At 49.1% G+C, this 22,990-nt stretch overlaps 1 protein-coding gene across 1 annotated transcript in view; it reads right to left on the bottom strand.

Moving 5' to 3' along the window:
* LCK (LCK proto-oncogene, Src family tyrosine kinase) overlaps positions 1-22,990 on the bottom strand; it is a 46,023-nt gene that overhangs the window by 11,019 nt on the left and 12,014 nt on the right. Inside the window, exon 10 of the mRNA XM_033956733.1 lies at positions 17,689-17,868. Coding sequence (XP_033812624.1) covers positions 17,689-17,868 — 180 coding nt within the window. The remainder of the gene's footprint in view (positions 1-17,688; positions 17,869-22,990) is intronic.

Below are 22,990 nucleotides of genomic sequence, written 5' to 3'. Positions count from 1 at the left end.
AATCTGTCCCCGTCACCGCCCCGTCCCCGGCCCACCATCCTCTGCACCGCCCCGTCACCGCCATTCCATTCACCGCCCCGTCACCGTCACTGCCATCCCTTTCACCGCCCCGTCACCGCCACTGCCATCCCATTCACCGTCTCGTCACCGTCCCCGCAGCATCCATATAAGCCTTAGTACTCTAATATTTAGCGTATTCCATTCTTATAAATCAAAGTTCCTGCTGCTGAACTAGAGAAAGAGATGTTCAGCTGGCAGGGCTTTGTTTATAAATTTTTATTAACACAACTAATATACCACCATAAAGCACAGTTACTTACCGTAACAGGTGTTATCCAGGGACAGCAGGCAGATATTCTTGACTGATGGGTGACGGCACCGACGGAGCCCCGGTACGGACACTTTTAGAGTGATTGCACTCTAAGAACTTGGAAAGTTCTGGAGACCGCACCGCGCATGCGCGAGTGCCTTCCCGCCCGACCCCGACGCGCGGTCCCTCAGTTAAGATAAGCCAGCTAAGAAGCCAACCCGGGGAGGTGGGTGGGACGCAAGAATATCTGCCTGCTGTCCCTGGATAACACCTGTTACGGTAAGTAACTGTGCTTTATCCCAGGACAAGCAGGCAGCATATTCTTGACTGATGGGTGACCTCCAAGCTAACAAAAAGAGGGATGGAGGGAAGGTTGGCCATTAGGAAAACAAATTTTGTAAAACAGATTGGCCGAAATGTCCATCCCGTCTGGAGAAAGCATCCAGACAGTAATGAGATGTAAAAGTATGGACTGAGGACCACGTAGCAGCTTTGCAGATTTCCTCAATGGGCGTGGAACGAAGGAAAGCTACAGATGCTGCCATAGCTCTAATTCTATGTGCCGTGACAGAACCTTCCAGTGTCAGTCCGGACTGAGCATAGCAGAATGAAATGCACGCAGCAAGCCAATTAGATAGCGTACGCTTAGAAACAGGACGTCCCAATTTATTCGGATCAAAGGACAGAAAAAGTTGGGGAGATGATCTGTGGGGCTTAGTGCGATCTAAATAGAAAGCTAAAGCCCGCTTACAATCCAAAGTATGAAGAGCCTGTTCTCCAGGATGGGAGTGAGGTTTAGGGAAAAAAACAGGTAGAACAATAGATTGGTTGAGATGGAACTCAGAAACAACCTTAGGGAGAAACTTTGGATGTGTACGTAGAACCACCTTGTCGTGATGAAAGACAGTGAAAGGTGGATCAGAAACTAGTGCATGTAGCTCACTGACCCTCCTGGCAGAGGTGAGAGCAATAAGAAAAAGTACCTTCCAAGTAAGAAACTTGAAAGAGGTAGTAGCCAAGGGTTCGAATGGAGGCTTCATCAAGGCGGAAAGAACCACGTTCAGATCCCAGATCACCGGAGGTGCTTTGAGAGGTGGTTTCAGATTGAAAAGACCTCGCATGAATCTGGAGACCAGGGGATGAGCTGAAAGGAGTTTCCCCTGGACCGGCTCATGAAAGGCCGTAATGGCACTGAGATGAACTCTGATGGAAGTAGACTTGAGACCAGAAGTAGACAGAGAAAGCAGATAATCCAATAGAGGTTCCACTGCAAGAGACTTGGGGTCATGATGATGTAGGAGACACCAAGAAGAAAACCTCGTCCACTTTTGATGGTAACATTGTAGAGTGGCTGGTTTCCTGGATGCGTCCAGGATGGAGCGAACAGGCTGAGACAGCAAAAGATCAGTTGAAGTCAGCCCGAGAGATACCAAGCTGTCAGGTGTAGAGACTGCAGGTTGGGATGGAGGAGGGTTTCCTGATCCTGTGTAAGCAGAGAAGGAAACAGTGGAAGTAGAAATGGATCCCTGGAACTGAGTTGAAGTAGAAGGGAGAACCAATGTTGTCTGGGCCACCTTGGAGCTATCAGGATCATGGTGGCCCGTTCCCTCTTTAGTTTGAACAAGGTCCGAAGCATGAGAGGCAGAGGAGGGAAAGCATAAAGGAATAGATTGGACCAATCCAGAAGAAATGCATCCGCTGCCAGACGGTGAGGAGAGTAAAGTCTGGAGCAGAATTGGGGCAACTGATGATTGTGAGGAGCTGCAAAAAGGTCCACCTGAGGAGTGCCCCATTGTGCAAAGATGGACTGTAGAGTCGATGGGTCGAGAGTCCATTCGTGGGGTTGGAGAACTCTGCTGAGCTTGTCCGCTAGGAAGTTCTGTTCTCCTTGAATATAAATCGCTTTCAGGAATAAGCGGCGCGAGGATGCCCAAGACCAGATTTTCTGGGCTTCCTGGCATAAGAGGCGAGAGCCCGTTCCCCCTTGCTTGTTGATGTAGTACATGGCCACTTGGTTGTCTGTGCAAAGTAGAAGGACTTGAGGAAATAGAAGGTGTTGGAAGGCCTTGAGGGCATAGAACATTGCCCTGAGTTCCAGGAAATTGATGTGATGCTTCTTTTCCTGGGGAGTCCAAAGGCCCTGAGTTTGGAACTCGTTCAGATGGGCTCCCCATGCATAAGGGGAGGCGTCGGTGGTGATGACCAGATGATGAGGAGGCAGATGGAACAGAAGGCCCCTGGAGAGATTTGAGGATATCAACCACCATTGCAGAGACTGACGAAGAGACGATGTCACAGATATGTGTCGTGAGCAAGAGTCTGTCGCTTGAGACCACTGAAGAGCCAGGGTCCATTGGGGAGTGCGCAGGTGAAGCCGTGCCAGGGGTGTGACATGAACTGTGGAGGCCATGTGACCCAAGAGAATCATCATCTGCTTTGCCGAAATGGAGTGCTGGGAGAGCACCTGCTGACAGAGCGATTGGAGGTTGTGAAGACGGTTGTCCGGCAAGAAAGCTCTCATCTGGACCGTGTCCAGTACCGCTCCAATGAATTGAAGTCTCTGCGTAGGCAGAAGGTGAGACTTGGGTATATTGATTTCGAACCCCAGTAGTTGTAGAAAAAAGATGGTCTGGTTGGTGGCCAGAAGAACAGTCTGAGATGAAATGGCCTTGATTAACCAATCGTCCAGGTAGGGAAAAACCTGAAGGTGGTGGGAGCGTAGAAACGCTGCCACCACTACCAGACATTTTGTGAACACTCTTGGAGAGGAGGCAAGACCGAAGGGGAGCACTCTGTATTGGTAATGACAGTGATTTATCATGAAGCGAAGGTACTGTCTGGAGGCCGGATGAATTGGAATGTGAGTGTAGGCCTCTTTGAGATCGAGAGAGCATAGCCAGTCGTTGTGATCGAGGAGAGGATAAAGCGTAGCTAGAGATAGCATCTTGAATTTTTCTTTGACCAAACATTTGTTTAGATCTCGCAGATCTAGAATTGGTCTGAGGTCTCCTGTTTTCTTGGGGACTAGAAAATACCGGGAGTAGAATCCTTGCCCTCTTTGGTCCAGAGGAACTTCCTCTATGGCGTTCAGAAGTAGGAGGGACTGAACCTCCTGACAAAGGAGGGCAGATTGAGGAGTGTGCAAAGCAGACTCTTTTGGTAGACTTTGGCCCGGAAGGGTGTGAAAGTTGAGAGAGTAGCCGTGGCGGATGATGTTGAGGACCCACTGGTCCGAAGTGATAACTTCCCACCGGCTGAGAAAGAAAGACAGTCGTCCTCCTATCGGTTGAGGGAGGAGAGGAGATGGTTGAACGCTGGCTATGCCCTCGAGTATTAAGTCAAAAGGGCTGGGTCGATTTTTGTGGAGGAGGCTGCTTAGCTGGTTGTTGCTGCTGAGGCCTAGGTGTTTGCCGCTGCTGTTGACGCTGCTTCCTAGGTTGTTGAGTGGAAGGCTGCAAGGGGCGAGCCACAAAACGCCTCTGATAGGCCGTTTGTTGTCTGAATGGCCTAGAAGGTGGAGGTTTCTTCTTGGTCTTAAGAAGGGTATCCCAGCGGGTTTCATGAGCCGAGAGCTTCTGGGTCGTTGAGTCCATAGAATCTCCGAACAGCTCATCCCCCAAACATGGGGCATTAGCCAACCGGTCTTGATGATTAACATCAAGCTCAGAGACTCTGAGCCAAGCCAAACGGCGCATGGCTACAGATATGGCTGTTGCTCTAGAGGTAAGCTCAAAAGTGTCATATATAGATCTTACCATGAATTTCCTGAGCTGGAAAAGAGCTGAAGAGCACTGATGAAAAGCCTCACGATTCCCCACAGGAAGGTACTGCTCAAAGGAAGCCATGGTGGTAAGGAGATGCTTTAAATAAAACGAAAAATGAAAAGCATAGTTACCAGAACGATTAGCAAGCATCGCATTCTGGTAAAGTCGCTTACCGAATTTGTCCATGGCTTTACCCTCTCTGCCAGGAGGGACAGAGGCATAGACACTAGCTCCTAAGGACTTCTTGAGGGTGGATTCTACAAGAAGAGACTCATGAGAAAGCTGTGGTTTATCAAAACCAGGAATAGGGATTACTTTATAAAGGGAATCCAATTTGCGAGGGGCTCCCGGGATAGTAAGAGGAGTCTCCAGATTCCTGTAAAAGGTCTCCCTCAGGATGTCATGTAAAGGGAGTTTCAAGAATTCCTTTGGAGGCTGGTCAAAATCAAGAGCGTCCAGAAAAGCTTTGGACTTTTTAGACTCAGCCTCCAAAGGAATAGAAAGAGATTCACACATATCTCTTAAAAAAGAAGAGAAAGAGGTGGAATCAGGTTTGGAGGAAATATCCTGCAGAACAGGCTCGTCTTCCTCTGATGAACACTCCCCTTCTGACTGAAGAGGTTCTTCAGAGTCGCCCCACAGATCAGGGTCTCGAACATGGGGACCACGGTCCCGAGACTCAGGGGTGGATGGTTCTCGGTGTCGGGACTTCTGCACCGACTTACCCGACCTCACCGACGCGGTACCGGGCGATGTTATCGGTCGCACCGGAGCCGATGTCTGTACCGATTGATGATGAGACCTAGGCTCCGGTGCGAGGACAGGCATCGATGCCGATGAGGTCAAGTGTACCGGTACCGAAGGAGTGGATGGTGACACTACAGACTGTTCCACGATCGGTACCGGTTGCTCAGTGGGGACCGATACCGGAGGGCTCGGTGTCAGGAGAGCTGGAAGGAGTTGTTTGAGCTGTTCCTTCAGCTGTACCTGCAAGATGGCCGCAATGCGATCATCAAGTGAGGGCACCGGTACCGCTTTTTTCTTCTGCGGTACCTGCGGTGCTGCTCGACGCCCCGGAGATGAGGAGCCCGATGTCGAGGGACTCACCTCAATAGGGGCGGAGCGCTTCCGCTGGCGCCTCACGGTCGGCAGGATTGGGCTCTCTGCAATGGAGACCGGAGGACGTTCCAGCGGGGAAGGCTTCTTAGCCGGCTTACCTGCATGCTGCGACGCCGACGCGGTATCGCGTGGCGTCGATGAGGTGGGTGCCGACGAAACAGGTACCGAGACCGGCGCCGAAGACGCGGGGTCGGACATGTCGGTGCCGAAAAGCAGTCTCTGTTGTATCTGTCGATTTTTAAGAGTCCGCTTTTTCAAAGTGGCGCAGCGGGTGCAGGTAGAGGCCTGATGTTCCGGACCCAGACACTGAAGGCACCAGTTGTGCGGGTCTGTCAGGGAAATAGGCCGTGCACACCGCTGGCACTTCTTGAACCCGGGCTGGGGGGGCATGAACGTAAAAACGGCTTCTGCCAAATCGAAGGCCGAGGCCTCGATGATGGCAGTAGGCCCCGCCGGGTCAAATCAAAAAACTTGACAAAAACGAGAGAAAATGTTTTTTTTTTTTTTTTTTTTAAAGAAAAAAGGAAAGGGCAAAAAGAACCCGAAAAAGTTTACGCGAGCGGGAAGGCGAATGAAAAAAATATTTCAACAGCCGTTGAAAATGCGACTTCTTAGCTCCGCGGAAACTAAGAAACTGAGGGACCGCGCGTCGGGGTCGGGCGGGAAGGCACTCGCGCATGCGCGGTGCGGTCTCCAGAACTTTCCAAGTTCTTAGAGTGCAATCACTCTAAAAGTGTCCGTACCGGTGCTCCGTCGGTGCCGTCACCCATCAGTCAAGAATATGCTGCCTGCTTGTCCTGGGATAATGTTTCCGACAGAGGACAAGTATGCAATAAATGCATTTTGCTGTTTCAATGCCAGTGCTCAGCAGAACAACAGACAGCAATATGGACATTCACCTTATGTAGTACTTTTTTAATATATAAAAATAGGCAAAATTAGTTGCTGTTTTATCATTATATTTTCTTGCCATTATAGTATTCTTCATTGATCATTTTTCTTTTTAAATTCAAAACAAATTCAACCTATCTTGTGTCCCAGCATGAACTCATGTTTCACTCAATTGGCTGTTTCAAGGGAATTAACCCTCCAACTTCCATTTGCAAAAATACCCAATGTTGTTCCTTCTATGAGCAATATTTAAATTATGAGGAACAACATTGGGTATTTTTGCTGAATTGTGTGACACCATTTGGGCTGAACATGAAGATTGAAAATGCCTGGTTAGCCCTGGACAGATGATTTGAACAGCCAGGAGCCTGTCCTGGCCATTTAAATCATTTTGAATATCTAGTCCAATGATAACAGAATTAGGGTGATTATAGAAATATAGAACTTTGTTGATCACTAAAAACAGTGGAGACTAAGGGTCTATCAAGCTCAGCATCCTGTCTTTGACACTGGCCAGTCTTGGTCTTTGGAACTGCCCATTGTGTCAGAAGCAATAGGGATTAAGTGACTTGCCCAGGGTCACAAGGAGTGTAGTGTAGCTCTAACCACTAGATTTAGAAGTTGGCTTCTTTTGGGATCTTTAACTCATCATCGCTAGGACTCGAATCTGAGTCCGTGGCACCTAACTTAGAATGGAATTAGTATGGCAAAGTAATGAAGAATGGTCCAGCAGCCCCCACCCTCCCTCCACCTCACCTTATATTCGTTCCGAGTTTGCCGGCTTCCTTTTTCCCTAGCCGCACGCGTTCAAAAAGCCGTGCATTTAGCCAGCTCCCTCCCTCCACCTCACCTTAAATTTTGAGTTTTCCGGCTTCCTTTTTTCCGAGCCGCACGTGTTCAAAAATCCGTGCACGCGCGGCTGCGCGAGTCAATCAAACTTCTCCTCTCCTGCAACTTCCTGTTTCCGGTTGCGTCAGAGGAGAAGATTGATTGACTCGCGCAGCCGCGCGTGCACGGATTTTTGAACACGTGCGGCTCGGAAAAAAGGAAGCCGGAAAACTCGAAATTTAAGGTGAGGTGGAGGGAGGGAGCTGGCTAAATGCTACAGGCGGGCGGGCGGTGGCTGCGGGGACCGCGCGATCCTTGATACCTCACTGCGGAGACAAGACCATTCACCGCCCCGCGGGCGGTGAATGGCCTTGTCCCCGTCGCCGCAGCGACTGCTAGTTTTCTTCCCTGTTTTCGGCGGGTGACCCGCGGCTAAAATGCGGTGGCCGTGGGTAAACCGCCACCGTGTCATTCTCTATTCTGATCGACAAGTCGATGAAGCCATCCACGTAATGTGCGGCGTCGGTGAAAAGGGTGAACAAAATGCTAGGAATGATTAAGAAGGGGCTCGCAAACAGATCGGAGAAGGTTATCATGCCGCTGTACCGGGCCATGGTGCACCCTCACCTGGAGTACTGCGTCCAGCACTGGTCGTCATACATGAAGAAGGACATGGTACTACTCGAAAGGGTCCAGAGAAGAACGACTAAAATGGTTATGGGGCTGGAGGAGTTGCCCTATAGTAAGAGATTAGAGAAACTGGGCCTCTTCTCCCTTGAAAAGAGAAGACTGAGAGGAGATATGATCGAAACATTCAAAATACTGAAGGGAATAGACTTAGCAGATAAAGACAGATTGTTCACCCTCTCCAAGGTAGGGAGAACGAGAGGGCACTCTCTAAAATTAAAAGGGGATAGATTCCGTACAAACACCAGAGAGTGATAGAAAATTGGAACGCTCTTCCGGAGTCTGTTATAGGCGAACACACCCTCCAGGGATTCAAGACAAAGTTGGACAAGTTTCTGCTGAACTGGAACTTAAAACAGGTAAGGCTAGTCTCTGTTAGGGTGCTGGTCTTTGACCAGAGGGCCGACACGTGAGCGGACTGCTGGGCATGATGGACCACTGGTCTGACCCAGCAGTGGCAATTCTTATGTTCTTATGTTTTTTTCCAGAAGAGAGGATAATTGATTGAATATAATTTTTTCTGTGAGCTTTGCTAAGAATGGGAGGTTAGCTATTGGCCAATAGCTTGTGCAATCTTCAGGAGGGGAGTTTGACTGTTTAAGCTTTGGGCAGGTGGACCTGAGTTTCCAGCTTTTAGGCATTGTTCCAGTTGAAAGACTTAGGGAGTTCATATTTTGAATAAACGGGCTGAAAATAGTCAAGTTTCCCATCACTTTCACTACTTTCCTCCTTTATATTGTTTTCATTGTCCTATCACTTTCATTATCCTCTTTCATATCTTCACTTTCACTACTATCCTCCATTCCATCACTTTCATTATCTTCTGTCATTTCTTCAGTTTCACTACCATCTTCCATTCCATTATTTTCACTACCCTCTTTTTCATCCTGTCACTTTCACTTTCCTTCTCCATTCCACCTCTTTCACTATCTTCCTCCATCCCATCGCTTTCACTGCCTTCTTCCATTCCATTGGTTTCACCCATCTTTCTCCATCCCATCGCTTTCACTACCATCTTCCATTCCATTATTTTCACTACCCTCTTTTTCATCCTGTCACTTTCACTTTCCTTCTCCATTCCACCTCTTTCACTATCTTTCTCCATCCCATCGCTTTCACTGCCTTCTTCCATTCCATTGGTTTCACCCATCTTTCTCCATCCCATCGCTTTCACTGCCTTCTTCCATTCCACCGCTTTCATTATCTTCCTCCATCCCATCACTTTCACTGCCTTCTTCCATTCCATCGGTTCCACCCATTCTTCTCCATTTCATCGCTTTCACTATCTTCTTCCATTCCATCGGTTTCACCCATCCTTCTCCATTCCATCGCTTTCACTATACTATCATTTTTACACTCCCACATTCTGACTACTTTACTGCCTCTCTGGGGCCATTACTGTTCCTCTGCCTCTTTATCCTCGTTCTTCTTTGTCTTATCTCCATACTGCTGTTTTCCAGCTCTTGCTTCACAGCTCCCTTATCCCACCTCCTCCTCAGTGTCCTTCTGCATCCCTGGGGTCACTACTCCTCATTTGTCTTTGGGATCATCAGTCTCCAGCTCATGTCCACGCTATTCTTTGCCAGATAGTTTCCTCTTCTTGCGTCTTCCTTCCATCCCTGGAGTCATCAGTTCATCCCACCTTCTTAGTGCCCTTCTCTAGCCCTCTATTATTGCTCCATCTGATCCTCCCAGCTGCTCCCCTCAAAAGGACATGAAGTGTTTTCACACTCCTGTGGCTGGATTTCCTATTTTAGTCTCCAGCTCATTTGCAGCCCTTCCTGTCATATCCTACCTCTCCTGCTAACTCCATCTGAGATAAGGGAAATGTATTTATAACCAGGAGACAGAAACAGAGGCCCTGTTCCCCTGCAAGGAAATGTTATTCACTCTCCCTGTTTTAAGGTGTTCTAGTAATTAATCTATGTGAATTATCTTTCTGTACAAATGAGGCTGTCAGCAGAATGACATTTAAGGAATATCAGTGCTCAGGTTCAGAGAAAAAGTGGAAAAGGGAGAGAACCTAGCTAGGCCAGAATACGCTCCATGTCTTGCAGTAACTTAGTTTCCTTTTCTCAAAGGTGCTATTTTAGGAAAGCTTCCTCTAATACTCCTTGGAGAATTCAATGCATGTCCAACCCTGATCTTGCAGCTGGAGGGGAAGAAAAACAGTTTCTTGGCCTCTGGCTTAACAGACATCCAATGCCACATCCACTGAAAATTTGCCAAATTCTGCTATGACCTTTCAGTTCTAAACTAAGTTCCTGCCTTGTAAAGGACCCCTGAGCAAGAAAGGTAACCAGCTTGGGCACAAGAGAGTGGGGGAGGGGGAGGAGATGGGGGCACAATGTGCTTCTGAGCCAGTCTAAGTGTAAAGGGAAGTGGGGCACTGAAAGACATTTTGTCCAGTGACTTCCCTAAAAACATAACATATGAGTTGCCCTACTGGGACAGACTGAAGATCCATCAAGCCAAGTATCTTGTTTTCAACAGTGGCCAACCCAGGTCCCAAGTACCTGGCAGAACCCCAAAGAATAGCAACATTCCAGAGCTGAGATTGTGATGTTAAGCTCTGGAACGCGTTGTCAGAGGATGTGGTAAGAGCATATAGCATAGCTGGTTTTAAGAAGGGTTTGGACAAGTTCCTGGAGGAAAAGTCTATAGTCTGTAATTGAGAAAGACATGGGGGAAGCCACTGCTTGCCCTGTATTGGTAATATGGAATATTGCTACTCCTTGGGTTTTGGCCAGGTACTAGTGACCTGGATTGGCCACCGTAAGAACGGGCTACTGGGCTTGATGGACCATTGGTCTGACCCAGTAAGGCTGTTCTTATTAATATCCCCCATTCTAGTCTCCATTACTTTTCTAATAATTCCTATCAATATCCTCCATTCTAGTCTCCATTACTTTTCAAGACAAAGTTAGACAAGTTCTCCTAGGACAAGCAGGATGAGTCAACCACATATGGGTGTTGTCCCAACACCTCCCAATTTGCGGATAAGCTCTCCAATAGCTCAGAGAGATTTTTTTTTTTTTTTTTTTCTCTGAGCACGTGCAGTGCCCGGGCCCCACTGGGCATGCCCGAGCCCTACCCATTTCCCCCTGCTTCCCCCTAATCCCCAGTCTTTAGTTTCCGCCCGTTCCCATCGGTCGGATTTTTCTACAGCTCTCCATTACAACTTTTCTACTCATCAACTTGAAGATGCCTGAATCATCTAAAGAAACAACTGGGATGCAGGAGGAGGATGAACACACTGGATTCTCATGAATTGTGCGCCCACTGATTGGATCCGGCGCTCGAGGTTTCCGTGTGGCTTGCATTGTGCGCACATGTCACCACGTGCACGCAAGCTAAGGAAGAGGGCACTGAGAGACTTCATGAAGAGAAGTGATGCCCGAGAATCTTCCTCCAGCAGCCATCCTCATCGGAGCGTAGCAGCGGGGGATCCACAGACGAATCCGGTGAGGAGCCTCCAGGACATCCTGGCTCAGTCAACCCCCCCGACTGCAACTTGCCCGGTCGAGAAATCTCTCCCGGAGGTCCTGCATGCTGTCGCTAGCCGCCAGCCACTGCAGGAAGCCGATAGGAGTCTCACCAGACCGAGAGATCTCTCCAGGAGTTCATGCATGTCGCTGCTTACAGCCAGCCTCCGCAGGGCATAAAGAGAAGTGAGGCCCGAGAATCTTCCTCCAGCAGCCATCCTCATCAGAATACAGCAGCGGGGGATCCACATGCTACAGTGGCAAGGAGCCTCCAGGATGCCCTGGCTCAGCTAATCCCCCCGCCTGCATTTGGCCCGGTAGAGAAATATCTCCCGGAGTCCCTGCATGTTGCCGCTTTGAACCAACCTCTGCAGGGCAGCCCATAGGAGTCTCGCCAGACCGAGAGATCTCTCCAGGAATCCCTGCACGTGCCATTTTCAGCCATCCTATGCAGGGCAGCCGATAGGAGTCTTGCATGCTGCGGCGTAAATCCACGGCCTCTGCAAGCAACAGATCGGGGCTTTCACCCTCCAGACGGCATGCTGCCGCTTACAGCTAGCCTCTGCAGGGAGCCGATTGGGGTTCAAAGGTAAGTCCTATCTGCTTGTTTTTGGGAAAACCTCTGATAACCTGTTGCAGCCCCGAGGGCTCTGCCCCACCCTCCTCCCAATCTGAATTTAAGGAGAAAGAATCTCCCATGCTTCTTTCCCTTGGAGGGGACCTGCAGACCTCTCCCCCCAGTAGGAGACATGCTGCCCCAGAGTTCAGCTCATAAAGGACATGCTGAAAAAAAAACAAAAAACCCCAACTCGATGTTTCTTTCCCTCTTGGGGTCCTGCAGAGTCTACAATTCACACCTTTCCCCCGCCCCCTCTCAGTCTGCCTTTCTCAGCAGGGTGCTGATATCTTTAGAGATGCAGCATGTCAGACCATGCCTCTCCAAGGGTGGGGGCTTGAAACTCCTCAGTCTAAAAAGCTGTTTGCTCTTCATAAAACCTAGGCAGAGTGTTTTTCCAGCTAGCATGAGGGACTCTGTACTATTCATGATTTCTATAGCACTGAAAGGCATATGCAGCGCTGTACAGTTTAATATACAATAGGCAGTACAGCAGGAGAAGCCCACTCAAGAGGCATTATCACTCCTCTTTCTCTGCCTCCAGGCACAGTGGGAAACGCAGCCAGGAGCACTGGCACAGATGAAGGGGTGCATCCTGCCCCCTCTCTGCAGGCTCTCCCCCCCTCTCAAGAAGGACAGAGAAGGGTGGTGGGGTACATGGAGCCACCCAACCAGTCAAGTGGAGCAGCACATGAACCTACGAACCACCAGGGGTGGGACCAGCAGCCACAGTTAATCCTCCTGCTGACCCACTCCTCTCTCAGCGGGCTACACTCCCCACAATGCCCCCCTTTAGAGGGAGCCATGCACAACAACATGGCGCGGTTCAGCGGCAGGCCATGCACCCAAGCAACGGAGGAACAAGCTACACACCAGCCTCCAGCCACGCCCCGAGTCACCACCCACAAAAAATAAATACATATTTACTTAAAAAAAAACCAAAAAAAACCCCACAAACGAGGACTCACCCCAAGTCCCTCCAGAAACTCACAGCCTTTCTCAAGATCCACGTGGGTGGACAACAAGTACCCAAGACAGAGTACTACAAGGCCTGAACTACCAGTACCAGTACTTCACGCAGGCAGTGGCGATTCCAGTCCACAAGAACCTCCTGGACTGCAGAGACAAGATTTGGCTGACTCCCTCCTCAGGGCAACCAACATCAAGGAGACTGGGATTGAAGTACCAGATCTTTCCAGCCCAGGGATTCGACAACCCGCAGCAGCCATACATGGACATTGCGGTAGCTTAAGAGAAACAGGGCAGCACGACCCCCCCCTCCAACCCCCGTCAGGGAAGGACCTGAAAAACCCTGGTTTCCACGGGGAAAAAGACCTTCGAGGGCGCAATGCTGAGCGCACGAATTGCTGCGCTCCAGTTCCAGATGCGGCTTTATCAGGAGGCCAGTGAGAGGAAATAAATAAATAAAATAAAATAGAGACTCCAGCTCACAACTGAGCCAGTCCACACTGGCAGCAGTCTGTGCCCCAGTGCTCGCAACAGTAACATAACTGCTACGCAAACAAGCACCGCCCGAGGGGCAGGGGCATCCAAGGGCAGCCCTCTCCCCAAGACAAAAACTCCGGCCCAGCAGGATCAGATTGTCTGCGAAGGCTTGGCCCAGGATCACCATCGACCAGTGGGCCCTCAGCATCATCAAGCAGGGATTCCGAATTCGTCTCCACTCCCGCCCCCCCCCCCCCGAGTGGGCGGGGCACCCTCCATCTGACGACCCAACTTTCCTGCAGCAAGGAGAGGACCTGCTTCGGCAGAATCAATAGAGGCGGTGACGAACAGAGGAGATCACCAAGGGGTTTCTACTCCAGGAACCCCCGTGTCACCATGGACAAGGACAACGCTTGTCCCTGGATCTCGGTAAGCTCAACAGATGCATACACAAGGTCCAGATGCACTCTCTGGGTACAGTCTTGGCCCTGTTAAAGCCCGAGTATTGGCTAGTATCCCATGCACCCAGCCCACAGGAGGCATCGTCGCTCCTAAAGCCAAGACAGACGCCTCCAGTACAAGGTCCTGCCCCTTGGACTCTCAACGGCTCCAAGAGCGTTCACAAAGTGCGTGGCAGTGGCACATCCTCGCCTTCAAGGGGTGCGCTTCCTATCTTATCTCGACAGCTGGCAGCCCCGTCAACCACCATAACCCTCCTCCAAGAACTGGGGTTCCTCATCAACTACATGAAATCCCACCTGATACCCACCCAGGGGATATCGTTCATCTGGGCAGTCATCGACACCACGCAGACCAAGGACGTCCTACGGGACTACCAGATTGACGCCATGACATCCCTGGCACAGTGCATCCCTGCCAGCAGCTCATCGTCAGCACGCTCCGTTCTTTGTTGTGCAGCACACCAGACTACTCATGTGATCCCTGAAAGGGCACCTCAGACGTCACTGGGACCAGTGTACCCAACCTCTGACCACCCACCCACTGGAGCTCAGGGCCTTAGGAAATGCCCTCGAAACCTTCAAACAGGCAGGGCAGTCCTCACCCAAACAGAAAACCAGGTGGCCTCACACTATATCAGCAAACAGGGAGGGACAGGGTCAACCTCGCTATGCAAGGAAGCTTGCCACATGTGGGAGTTCTCCGACTCCATTCAATGTGCCATCCAGGCAACTTACCTCCTGTGGGAGCAGAACGACCTGGCAGAAAGACTCAGCCACCAGCTGGATCCTGATGAGTGGTGTCTCAACCCAGCGGCGATGAAGAAGATCTTCAGCACCTGAGGCACACCGAGCATCAACCTGTTTGCAACCGAACCGAACTCAAAATACTTGACCTTCTGCGCAAAGAGATCAACCCATCGCTGTCTCAGCCCCGACGGTCTGTCTGTGAGTTGGAACACCCTAAGTCCTGCAGAAGATTCTTCAGGACAGAGCAACGGTGATCATGATTGCCCTGTTCGGGCTCCTGCAACCATGGTTCCCGTTCCGGCAAGGGATAGCGGTTCACCCACCTCTCCCCGCTCCCGATCAGTGCAGTTCTCATTACCCCCTCCACCACGACCTGCGTTCCTTAGCCCTGACCGCATGGATGATGAGAGGATGAACCTACCACAAGACGTGGAGCACACTCTTATGGCAGCCAGAAGACCTTCAACCAGAAAACGCTATGGGTTGAAAGAGAGAAGGTTCCGCTACCAGTGCACAGACACGCAGCGAGACCCCTACAACTGCCCCATACCGGGCATCCTGCAGTACATACTGAGCTTATCTCAGGGGGACCTAAAACCCACTTTCATCAAGGTCCACCTAAGTGCAATCACAGCATACCACGCTGGCCTAGACAGCAAACCAGTGTCGAGGCATCCAGTAATCACAAAATTTCATGAAGGGACACCACCGCCCGAATGGGACCTCAACTTGGTGCCGCACCTTCTCACCTCGACCTCTTCAAACCTTTGGGGGAGGCAGATCCCGTATTCCTGGCTGGGAAAACCCTGACCATCGTGTCTACCTTCACACTCCCTCATGAGAACAGGGTGGTACCCAGAACCCACCCCCGATTCTTGCCGAAGGTGGCTTCAGCGCGCCTCCCGGCACTCTACATCTCCCCACAGGGAGGCACACTGCCTCCTCAGCAACACCTCTTGGACTGTGTGCGGGCCCTGACTATGCAGCAGATTAGACAAGCCTCAATTGTTCGTCTCCTACGACCAAAACAGACCAGGTCTTCTGGCCACCAAACGCAGGCGCGCGCGCTGGATATAAGAGTGCATCCCCTTCACCTATAGAAAAGCGCAGCATCTACCGCAGGTGGGAGCCAACGCCCACCAGCGCAGAACCATAGCCAACACAACGGCACATCTGCACCACACACCAATAGGGGACATCTGCGATGCAGCCACTTGGTCCTCCATGCACACCTTCACCAAGCACAGGTTCCCTCCCGGGAGGGACAGCAACCACTAGCACAGCTTCGACAAACACTGTTCAAGTAGGGTGTTATAGATATTGATTAAGTAGGTCTTCCAGCACTCCTTCCTAGACTGAATGTGGAATAGGCAAGTATGAATTCTCACATGCAAGTACGATTTGTCACTGTTGACCAGTTGGTTTCTCACTGTTCATTGATTGTCATTGACCAATTTCACTGTTCTGTGAGTTAAGTAGGTCTTCCAGCAATCCTGTCTAGTCTGAAGGTGGAATAGGCAAGTATGAATTCTCATATGCAAGTACGAATTGTCACTACTGACCAGTTGGTTTTCTCACTGTTCATTGATTGTCATTGACCAGTTTTCGCTGTTCTGTGAGTTAAGTAGGTCTTCCAGCACTCCTGTCTAGTCTGAATGTGGAATAGGCAAGTATGAATTCTCATATGCAAGTACGAATTGTCACTGTTGACCAGTTACGAATTGTCACTGTTGACTAGTTGGTTTTCTCACTGTTCATTGATTGTCATTGACCAGTTTCGCTGTTCTGTGAGTTAAGTAGGTCTTCCAGCACTCCTGTCTAGACTGAATGTGGAATAGGCAAGTATGAATTCTCACATGCAAGTACGAATGGTCACTGTTGACCAGTTGGTTTCTCACTGTTCATTGATTGTCACTGACCAGTTCATTGTTCTGTGAGTATTATTGCTCAGTTAACACAGCACTTTATCTAAAACCTTGTTTCCACAACTTTACCTGCTTTGCCTGATTACCCTGCCCGGCTCGACCTCCACAGCCAGGCGAGGGATGCACAAAGCGCTAAGGCGCAGGTCCAGTCGGTACATCCCTCGGCTAGGGAGTCACCCATATGTGGCTGACTCATCCTGCTTGTCCTAGGAGAAAGTGTAGTTACTTACCTGTAACGTAGGTTCTCCGTGGACAGCAGGATAGTCAGCCACACAACCCACCCGCCTCCCCATACAGCCGACCCGGCCACAGCTAGGAACATCCTGGGGATTAGGGGGAAGCAGGGGGAAATGGGTAGGGCTCGGGCATGCCCAGTGGGGCCCGGGCACTGCACGTGCTCAGAGAAAAAAAAAAAAATCTCTCTGAGCTATTGGAGAGCTTATCCGCAAATTGGGAGGTGTTGGGACAACACCCATATGTGGCTGACTATCCTGCTGTCCACGGAGAACCTACGTTACAGGTAAGTAACTACACTTTCCTGCTGAACAAGAACATGCGCTGGTAGGGCTAGTCTCAGTTAGGGCGCTGGTCTTGCTGCCGCATGAGCGGACTGCTGGGCATGATGAACCACTGGTCTGACCCAGCAGCGGCAATTCTTATGTTCTTATGTTCTAATAATTCCTATCGATATCCTCCATTGCTTTTTAAATAATTCCTAGTATTCTATTTGCATTGTTGATCGCCATCACAATCTGAGCCAACTTTCAAAACAAAATTCCCCCGATTGGACACTGAGATGTAGTTTGCTCAATATTAAAGAGGGGCTAGAGCATTCACAGAGCTGAAACCTATGGCCATCACCCATCACACAAGTTGTGTCCACAATGACTGTAAGATCTTTTTCCTGGGTGGGGTCTCGAAATATGGAGTCTGGCATCACGTACCTATAGCTAGGATTAGTTTTCCCTATGTCTTCACACTTGTCTACATTAAACTTAATTTGCCATTTGGACGTTCAGTGCCCCATTCTCTCTAGGTCCTTCTGCCACACCTCACAATTTACTTGTGACTCAACAACTCTGAATAGTTTATCCTCTGAGGAAACTGACCATTTGGTATAAATTATGCACTTTTTTTTTAATTTAAAGTTTTCTCATGAGTGCTTCTACTTTGTGTCCTTTGGGAATTAGGGCCTCCAGAAGTAAACCACAGTATTTTGGGTTAGTTCCAATCAAGAATCTGCTCAGAGGCCTTTTCACCACACTTTTCTACTAGTTACGTCTCTCTGAATGCACCTCTGCCTCTAGCACTGCTTGACCACATTGCTCTGCTGCTTTCAGGTCATCCCCAGAGTCCTTTCCTTTCCCTCCCTCTTCCCCATCAGGGGTACAGGCATCCTTTGCACTCACCATTCTCCATGAACTCTGTGATGATGTAAATGGGTTCTTGGGTCACCACAGCATACAGACGGACAAGTTTGGGATACTGGAGATTTTTCATCAGGTTTGCTTCGGCAAGAAAAGCATTTGGAGACATGCTCCCCTGTTTCAAATTTTTAATAGCAACTTTGGTGTGACCGTTGTAGTAACCTACAGAGATGCAAAGAGAGGATGAGAGATGACATTACATTGGTGTCTTTTATTCCGCCAATACCTTGTAGTTGTAGGTGGATTACAAAAGGTGATCTGGACATACCCAGTAAAATTACAAGATAGATCGGTTCATAGACATCAGTGCACCGACATTGCAGTGCCGACAATTCAACACAAGACACCAGCGTGCTGGCGAATAACTTACTTTTAAAGAGCTCTGACGTGGGGTATGAGTGGGGAACCCCCCCCAGTTTACTTCATAGTCTTTGCGCTGCCGTTGGGGGGGGGGTTTGGGGGGTTGGAACCCTCCATTATAGAGTAAACTTAACTTTTTCCTGATTTTTTCGGAAAAAGTTAAGTTTTCTCTATAATGTGGGGGGAGGGTTGCGCCCCCCCAGCCCCCCAAAGGCAGTGCAAAGAGTATGAAGTAAAGTGTGGTGGGGGTTTCCCCACTTACACCCAGCGTCAGAGCTCTTTAAAAGTACGTTTTTCGCCAGCACACTGGTGTCTTGCGCGCTTTTGTCCCGTCACCGATAGATCATTAGATGAGGGGTTAGGATCCGGGGATAGATTGAAAAGGTCAGTTAGATCATTTGCTAGATTTGTCAAATTTCTTGAAGATGAGGAAACTTTCGCATGTGTCAGTTCGGTGAGTAACCCCTGCAGGTACAGTGCAAAAGCAGTGACTTGGTCTTCGGACACGTGACTATACTACGCAGGCTTAACATTGTCTGGAGGAACGGACGAGGCCTTCATTTGATCTGTTCCATGCAAACACAAGACTGCCTCCAGGAATCAGGCTTTTCTCCCGGACAAACACTTTGTGACGAAGACCAGTTCTTCATATCTTCTTCAACCTCACGTGTAATTTGTCTTCAATGTAGCCTTCATCTACTCATCGTTATCTGTGTGTTTCTGTCAATGGCACTTGACCCCCACAGCTGCCTAGTAAGGTATTTTGTGGTATTGTCCTGACATCATCAGCGTCGCAACTGTGAACATCATATCTGTTATTCGATTGTCAAGACGTATCATTGAATCCTATCGATATTGTGAACATCTAGGTTATTGTACATGGCAAAGTAAGAGTAAGAGGAGCGGAGGGGTGCCATGCCTTTAGCATTTTATTTGTATTATGTTGACACCCCCCTCCTGATATTCAGTGGCATTTAGCCGGCCTGGAATGGCGTCCGGTCGGCTAAGACCTGTTTAGCCAACTAGCCATAGACGTCCGTCTCCCACTGAATTTCAGTCTCGTTGGCTAGCCCAGTGCCTGGCTATGTCACTCAGCTAAGACATGCAGTCAGACAGACCTGTCTAAAAGATTGGTCTATCTTTGGCCGTTAGCCTTAGCTGGTCAGCTGATGAAAATTGATTTGGCTGACTAAGTGCGAGCCGCCGACCTTTGCTCTGGATATTCAAAGCAAGTGACCCTAACTTGAATATCTGGGATCATCGCCCAATGCACGTGGCAGCCAGGTATGGTTACCAGATGTCCAGGGAAACCCAGACATGTCCTCTCTTTAGAGGACTATCTGGGTGCCAGGATGGACTTTCCAAAATCCGTGCCTGGAGGGCCTCTGAGCATGCACGGATGATGTTACATGCGTCCATGCATGCTCAGAGGCCCTTCAGATGCGGCCGGCAGTTTGAAAACAAAGATGAGGCTTTGTGGGGGCGGGGCTAGAGGCAGAACAGGGCTGGGCTAGAGGCGGAATGGGGCGTGGCCTAGTGTCTGGGTTTCTCTGGACAAAAGTCTGGTAACCCTACAGCCAGGCCCAACCTATTTATCATATCTCTGTTGTGTGAATATTCTAATACATTGCCTATTAAAGTATTTAAGGTAATTTGTATAGTGCTGACATTTTAGGCCAGATTCTATATATATGGCGCTGGAAAAATTGGCTTGGAAAAAGATGTGCCTACAGTTAGGTGTGGTTTCCAGAACACACGTAGCAGCTGGCCCTGCAACTAAAACTATTCTGCGACTAGCTGCGGGTAACAGCCACCGTGTCATTCTCTACTCTGCATTAACCGCACAAGCCTCGGACACTTATGATTTTAAAGTGTTTGAGGGTTGTGCAGATGAGGACAGAGCGTGCAGGAATGGGGCAGGGACAGGAAGAGAACTCTCCGGGATGGGACAGGAAACCTAGTTCCCACGGGGACGGGGAAAAAACTGTCCCCGTGTCATTCACCATCATGAGAGTGTACTGAAGAGTTTTTCTAAGGAAGTGAGTGTAGGGGATCAGAACAAAGACCATTTACAATGGGGAGAGAGGGTGGAGACCCTGGGGTGGGGGTGCGGGGGAGCTGATCAGATAGTGGAGGTGGTAAGGAACCAGGACTGGAAGGGGAAGATGGAGCATCAGTTCAAGAGGCATCTTGCAGGAGAGTATACAAGCAGTCTTGTGTGATTCAGAACACACACAACACAAAGGCTTTAGATGGTGGTCCATTGGCAGGGCTGAGGCTCGCTCGCTCGCTCACTCACATACAGTCCTTGTTCTCTTAAGCAACAGCTGTTACAAACATGTTCCAAAACATTTCCGGTGTTCTGTTGCTCTGCTGTTGTACACAGTGTGTTACACTCTGATCGTGAGCTCCTGCTGAACAGGAAGAGAGGCAGAGAGCCCGCACTGCCCAGGGCATAGTTTTAAGGAGGGGGGGAGGGTCTGAAAGATTGTGTGAGACATCTGTAGAAAACAGTTGCAAGTCCTCTCTAAAAGAGAAGCTGATGGTGAAGGCAGGAAGTGGTGTGTGGGGGCTGGAGATGGTGTATGAGAACTGGGGAGGGGGGAGTCAGGAAGTGATGTGGGAGGGGGGTGGAGAACAGGAGATGCAGGGGGTGAAGGGGTAGAAACGGTCCAGGGAAGAGGAAAATTCAAGGCATGTGTATCGTAGATCAGAATGTTTGATACACATCATAATCAGAGATCCCCGACACCACCACCGACACTCCCAACTGCGGTGTTCTCATGCCAGAGGACATGAACCATTCCCCCACCCCGGCTCACAGAAGTTTCAAGTCAAGTGCCTAGCTTTTTCATCCCTCAATCCTCTTGGAGCCTGAGCCATGTCCGTTCAGGAAGAAGCGGAAAACAGCTAAAAACTCATATTTTGTTGGCCTTGCTGCTGTAGCTTTTAGGGTATAAAGTCTTGGGTCCTGTCTAATATTTCACAAGTGAGGCTGTTCTGGCTCAACCATTAGGTGGAACCAACATGCATTTAAAGCTAACAAGCACCCAGACTAAAGAAGAGCTTTAGAACAGCCCATTTACCAGATTATTCTGGACGGGGTAATCATGAGTGTTGGGAGGGGAGCATCTAATACCTTTGCACTGGACTCAGACCTACGTGAAAGAATCATTTCACTCCCCAAAGCCATGTTGGTGCTTTCATAAGCCCTTGAAACCCAAACCAAATGGTAGACTCAGGCTCTGCCCTTCTGCCTCTCTTCATATTCTCTCTGACTCTCAGCTGTCAGGTCAAGGGTCATTTCCTGCCCTGCCCAGAGCCGGACAATAAGTCCAAACTGCTGTCCTGGGATGTACCATTGTTCTTTTCCTTGGCAGGGACACAAATACGTTGGTGGTTTCCTGCATGGCGCCAGCTCCCTCCCCTGCCACGCCCTGTAGACTCCCGCCTGGGCAGCAGCACACTCTCTCCCAGGCCTTGTCTTCCTCTGCTCACACTTTACCAACTAGCAGAAGTCAACTAGAGCCCGGAGAAGAGAGAGGAGACCTGACCAAGATTTATGAAATGATTGTTCACTAGGATTAAGGAGGGACACCCCTAAAATCACTAGCGGTAGAAAATAAAACACATTGTAGTTAATGCACAGTTAAAACCATGGAATTTGCTGCTGGATGGTATACTCAGGGCTACTCATTTAGCTGGGTTTAAAACCTTTGGAAGCCAGTCCATTAACCATTATTTAACCACACAGCATTAGGAATCTGGGAGAGAGTGGCATAAACTGGGCAAAAACGGAACGTTCTAGTCAATACTGCAGTAGGACTCATTAAAAACCAAAAAGCAAATTGACACTGAAGCATAAAGTACAGAAAATATAATATAGGAAGGAACACTAAGGTATATGAAGTACAAGTAATAGGCATAAACAAACATATTTTAAAAGGAAGAGCAACATTACCCAAAGCTGTGAGTGTTTAAGAAAGGTTTGGACAATTTTCTGGAGGAAAAGTCCATAGTTTGTTATTGAGAAAGACATGGGGGAAGCCCTGGATTGGTAACATGGAATGCTGCCACTCTTTGGGGTTCCGGAATCTTGCTATTCTTTGAGATTCTGCATGGAATCTTGATACTCTTTGGGGTTCTAGAATCTTTTGTTACTCTTTGGGATTCTGGAATGTTGCTACTCCTTGGGGTTCCGGAATCTTGCTATTCTTTGAGATTCTGCATGGAATCTTGATACTCTTTGGGGTTCTAGAATCTTTTGTTACTCTTTGGGATTCTGGAATTTTGCTACTCCTTGGGGTTCCAGAATCTTGCTGTTCTTTGAGACCCATTGTCTGCATGGAATCTTGAGACTCTTTGGGGTTCGAGAATCTTTTGTTACTCTTTGGGGTTCTAGAATCTTGCTACTCCTTGGGGTTCCAGAATCTTGCTGTTCTTTGAGACCCATTGTCTGCATGGAATCTTGAGACTCTTTGGGGTTCTAGAATCTTTTGTTACTCTTTGGGGTTCTGGAATGTTGCTATTCTTTGGGTTTTGGCCAGATACTAAGGACCTGGATTGGCCACCGTGAGAACGGGCTACTGGGCTTGATGGACCATTGGTCTGACCCAGTAAGGCTAGTCTTATGTTCCAAACTATTCCAAGGCGTTTGACTTTCCAATGTTGGTTTATGCCTATGATTTGCACTTCATATACCTTAGTGTTCCTTCTTTGGAACATGTCTGCCATGCATATTATACTTTCTGTACTTTATGCTTCAGCGTCAATTTGCTTTTTGGTTTTTAATGAGTCTTTCTGCAGCATTGAATAGAAAGTTTCTATCTAATCCATTGGTTCCGCTGTTTTTGTGTGGAGGATTTCTTTTCTGTTTGAGACCTGATGGGTACGTCCCAGTAAACCCCCGGGTTCTGGACTCAGT

Source organism: Geotrypetes seraphini, chromosome 8 (genome assembly GCF_902459505.1).
Source record: "Geotrypetes seraphini chromosome 8, aGeoSer1.1, whole genome shotgun sequence".
Taxonomy (NCBI): domain Eukaryota; kingdom Metazoa; phylum Chordata; class Amphibia; order Gymnophiona; family Dermophiidae; genus Geotrypetes; species Geotrypetes seraphini.
Note: the sequence above shows the minus strand (reverse complement) of the source record. Positions and strands in the feature narration are given on the sequence as shown.